The following is a 4,570-nucleotide window of genomic DNA, read 5'->3' on the forward strand; positions in this document are numbered from 1 at the left end:
GAAATAGCAACCAAATTTCACTCAAACCACATCCTACTGTCTTACAAAAAAAAAATGGATTGGCAAAGTCATTAGAGCATTGATTGAAATGCCTTGTAGTGCTTATTCTGGCTCCCTGTGATCTGGGTTCAAATCCTACCAAATTCAACTTTGCCTTTTCCTTAATTCAGAGGCAGTACAATAATATAACAATTCAAGGTAATGACTTTCTGGAATCGATTGAACATGAAACAGAACACTTTGCATTCTGAGTTCTTGGGAAGAACATTTAATCATCCCTCAGTTGTTTAACACCAGTACCTAATACTCAGGTGCCTTTAACAGAGTTCACTCTATTGCAAGCATTTGGACTAAGGGCTCCAGTTTGAAGTGTATGGCCTAGTGGTCAGGATATTTCGCTCATGATCACAAGATCATGGTTTTGATTCCTGAAGTGGACAGTGTATTGTGTTCTTGAGCAAACACTTCATTGCATGTTGCTCCAGTCCGCTCAGCTATAAACGAGTTCCAACAACAGCTGGCAAGTAAACCCTGTGACAGACTGATGTCCTGTTCAAGGGTGAGTGTTGTAATGTCAGTCACTTAAACGTCATGGAAACCAAGTTAAGCTCCAGCCTTATGAGTCCTAGAGCTCACATAAAAGAAAGACACTGAAACCACCATTCAGTTGAACACCATCACCTCATGCTGCAAGCATTCAGACCAGGGGTCAAGTTTGAGGATAACTCCTTCCCTCCCTTCAGTCTCTGAGGCCCTAAAAATATACATATAATGAATCATGAACACTGCCCTTCCTTCTCAAAAAGGTTGGTCATTGGTAATAAAAACGTTGGTCATTTCTGGAGTGTCTTTGATAATGGATCTGCTCAATTAGAACTGACCTAAGGCTGTACAGTAACAGCAAATTACGAAACTGCGCACACATGCACAAACATGCACACAGTTTCTATTTGTTTTGTTTTTGTTTGTTTTTTTTTGTTTGTTTTAGAAAACAATGTAATTACTTAAATATTATCCCAGCTTCTGTTATATAACAACAGGAATTAATCAATTAGGTTCACCACATTGCTCTCAACAAAAGCTTGCTTTTTTTATTATAGTTCACAGCTTCCTTCATATATGTCGAACCTTTAATCAATTAGGTCTGGCTAATATGTTACAGTAATCAAAGCCTGCACCCATCAAAGAATATTATTATTTTCTTACCTTGTTAGATATTAAAAAAATATATATAAAAAAAAAAAGAACAAAAAAAAAAGCATTCAGTCTGTCCTTTGACAATTGCCCATTCTGTTAGGCCTGGCCTTGCTTTCCTGTTAACAATGCTATAAATGGAATGTTGCTACTTTCACAGCTTTTGTTCTGGAAAAATCTTTAGATAATCACTTAGATAATCAAATTATATAATCACTAGAATTTGAAGAGACTAATGACGGCCTGTGTCAGCAAGACTGTATTAAGTAAAAAGCATAAACCAAGGTTATGTTAACAAGCCATGAAGAGAAGAGACATCTTTAAAATGTTTGGGATATAGACCTTCATTAGCTAAGTTTCACTGGGTTGGGCTAGGCTGGGCCCTCAACCACAAACAAAGTTCTCAATGGATTCCTATTTTCACAACTTCACTTGTATGGAAAATAAATGTATAATTTGTTGTACAATGGAACTTGAAGTCCTTTAGACCAAGCTGTGTTTCCCACCCTAGACAATGTTCTCAAAGGAATCTTAATATTCTCACAGCTTCAGTTGTATGCCAAACATTTATAATCAATTAGATGTGGCTGTGTTCTCTCTCATTAACAATACCATTGATTGATTCTTATTACTTCTTATTGATCATTGATTAATCTTGGTTAATTAAACAAAAGGTTAAATACACAAAAATATATAAAATCCATGACATTTTTCATAATAAATTTCTGTTAAAAACAAATGACATTTTTGTATGTTATTACTTTGCTGGCAAAGATTTGTGGAATACAGCCAGAAGAGTGTGTGTGTGTGTGTGTGTGTGTGTGTGTGTGCGTGTGCATCAATGAGTACTGGTGAGGTGCTAGATGCATTCAACTTTGCTCTCCCCCCACAAATTTGTGTTCGTGTCCATCAGAGGAGTCATTATAATCATGTTGATTCTGAAATTAATTTATTCCTTTTTACATTTGTCCTTTTATGTTTTTAATTGTCTTCCTCATTGGACAGTAGCTCTTCTGAACATACATACATATGTCTACTGTGGACTATTTTAAACTGGTGATTACCTGTGTGTGTGTGTGTGTGCGTGCGTGCGTGCGTGCGTGCGTGCGTGTGTCACATCCTATAACTGTCTGTTTCTCTATTTTTGTAGGGTCTTCACTGTTGCTGTCACATATTTTGAAATTTTAAAATTACATCAAAATTTTCAAATTTGGTATATTGAAATAACTTTCCATGTTAAATCAGGTTTTGTTATTTATTTGTTCCAGAAAAATTGCAGAAAAATGTTACTGGGATTTAAGGTTTAATAAATTTTACCTAATCAGAAAACAGGATTTGGAAGCTGGCATTTCCTGCATGATAATTGTCTATCACAAAATCAAAACAAAATTTTTATTAAGCAAATGAAAGTAAAGCATTAAGACAACCAAAGTTGTAAGAACTTCTGAAGTTTTAATAAGTTTTAATGAACAAAGTCATGTGAAACAGTCAAAGAGACATGTAAATAATTTAAAAAAGAAAATAATCATCAATGAAGTTTTTTGGCGAAAAGTTGCACAAATTTGTTCTGATCAAGGGGCCTACCTGTCGGAAAAGGCATGGCCTGGCATGGAATAAACAAAAATTACTCGTCAACAGCTGGCTATTCAGTTAGTGCATATATATATACATACACACACATACATAAATAAATATAAAGTTAAATTTTCTTAGAAAGTATGTTTTTAAATATACTTCACAATATCTGGGCTTTATTAAGAAGTGCTCACTGCAAGCTAAATCGAAGGATAAGAGAAATTATAGAAGGAACACATCTGGGTAATCAATAGAAATTCCAAAGCATAATTTAAAGCACACAACAAATAAACATACATATAAGTTTATATAAATAAGTGAATAAAATTACATATAAAAGTTATATGTAATAACTATGCATCATGTACATTGGGTTCAGGTACCAAATGGAGAACAAATAGAGAGAGAAAAATTCGAGGTAAGGGCTTCCAAAAGGAACAATTCCAGTTGATTAAGAATTTGATGTTTATGTCAAAGCTGGATGAAATGTTTTGTGGCATTTCTCATGGCTCTGAGTCCAAATTCTGCTGAGGATGGTTTACCTGTCATCCTTTCAGCGTGGGGGTAATATAATCAACCAGATATCTCACCACAAAATTTCAGGCCTTGTTCCTGGAGTAGAAAGATTTATTGTCATTGTCACTAGAATTAGTAAAAAGATAAAAGAGTACAAGATATATAGTGAAAATTTGAACACAAATATCCCTGCCTATTCACTCTAGTATTTTGTACTGGATACCAATTGAATATGTGATCGATATCACTTCACAGTAGTAGGAGATATTTCTGACAACATTTTGGCACTGATATCAAACGTTGGTTCTGTACAAACTGATTCTATATTCATGTACTGAAAGGGCACACACTGGGTCTTGATAGTTTTATCAAAGAATCTAATTGTTCGTTCTTGAGAAGTATCTGCAACAGAACAGAAACAAATAACTTTTATAAGAAATTGAATTGAGAGAAGAAATGATAATGAAACTCAGATGTTCCAAAAGAAAAACTAGAGAAGATAGTGGGGAAAGTACATTAAAGTACATTCAATTAAAGAATGATAGATGGGTGATGAAAACTGTTCTTCATCCTTTGATATGGTTGAACAACTAATCCCAGACAGTCAGGATTCACAGAACAGGTTGTACTATTCATCCTTTTGATCACTGAATACAAAATGTGACTTGCAAGACCTCCATTCAGCTGATTTTCCTAGGTCACCATCTTGCCCTTATATGCTAATCCATCACAAATTTAGCCATTTACAGCTGAGTGAACTGGAGCAACATGAAATGAAGTGGTTTACTCAAGAACACAATGTACAGCTGATCACGTGATTGAAACCATGATCTCACAATTGTGAGTACGACACCCTAACCACGAGGCTCTAAATGTTTTGTAGACCTTTTGTATGGACACATTTTGCATTGTATATATGAGCCCTTGTGACCAATCAAGAAAGAATTATTATTAATAAAGCTATTCTGTTGAATTGATAGTGTCTCATGCAAGATGTGGGCTATTATTATCATTATCATTATTATTACTAATAAGGCATCAAGCTGGTAGAATCATTAGCTTGTCAGACAAACCCATAAGAAAGTGATTCGTTGTGTTTTATCATGGCAAAAATTTCTCACTGTAGAAACACCAAAATCCTGTATTTATACCATTTGTCTACAGTGATGGTGCAGCTCATGGTATCAGATCGCATTGGTGATGGTGGTGGTGGTGGTTGTGATATCGTGATGGTAGTGGTGGTGATAGTAGATGGTGGTGGTAGTAGATGGTATTGGTGGTAGTA

The 4,570-nt window shown here is 35.0% G+C and overlaps 1 protein-coding gene across 1 annotated transcript in view; it reads right to left on the minus strand.

Annotated features, from left to right (window-relative positions):
* Positions 1-2,632: 2,632 nt before the first annotated feature.
* Positions 2,633-4,570, minus strand: part of LOC106880176 (uncharacterized) — a 9,788-nt gene continuing 7,850 nt past the window's right edge. The window contains exon 3 of the mRNA XM_014930022.2: positions 2,633-3,687. Coding sequence (XP_014785508.1) covers positions 3,530-3,687 — 158 coding nt within the window. The 3' untranslated portion in view covers positions 2,633-3,529. The remainder of the gene's footprint in view (positions 3,688-4,570) is intronic.

Source organism: Octopus bimaculoides, chromosome 12 (genome assembly GCF_001194135.2).
Source record: "Octopus bimaculoides isolate UCB-OBI-ISO-001 chromosome 12, ASM119413v2, whole genome shotgun sequence".
Classification (NCBI taxonomy): Eukaryota; Metazoa; Mollusca; class Cephalopoda; order Octopoda; family Octopodidae; genus Octopus; species Octopus bimaculoides.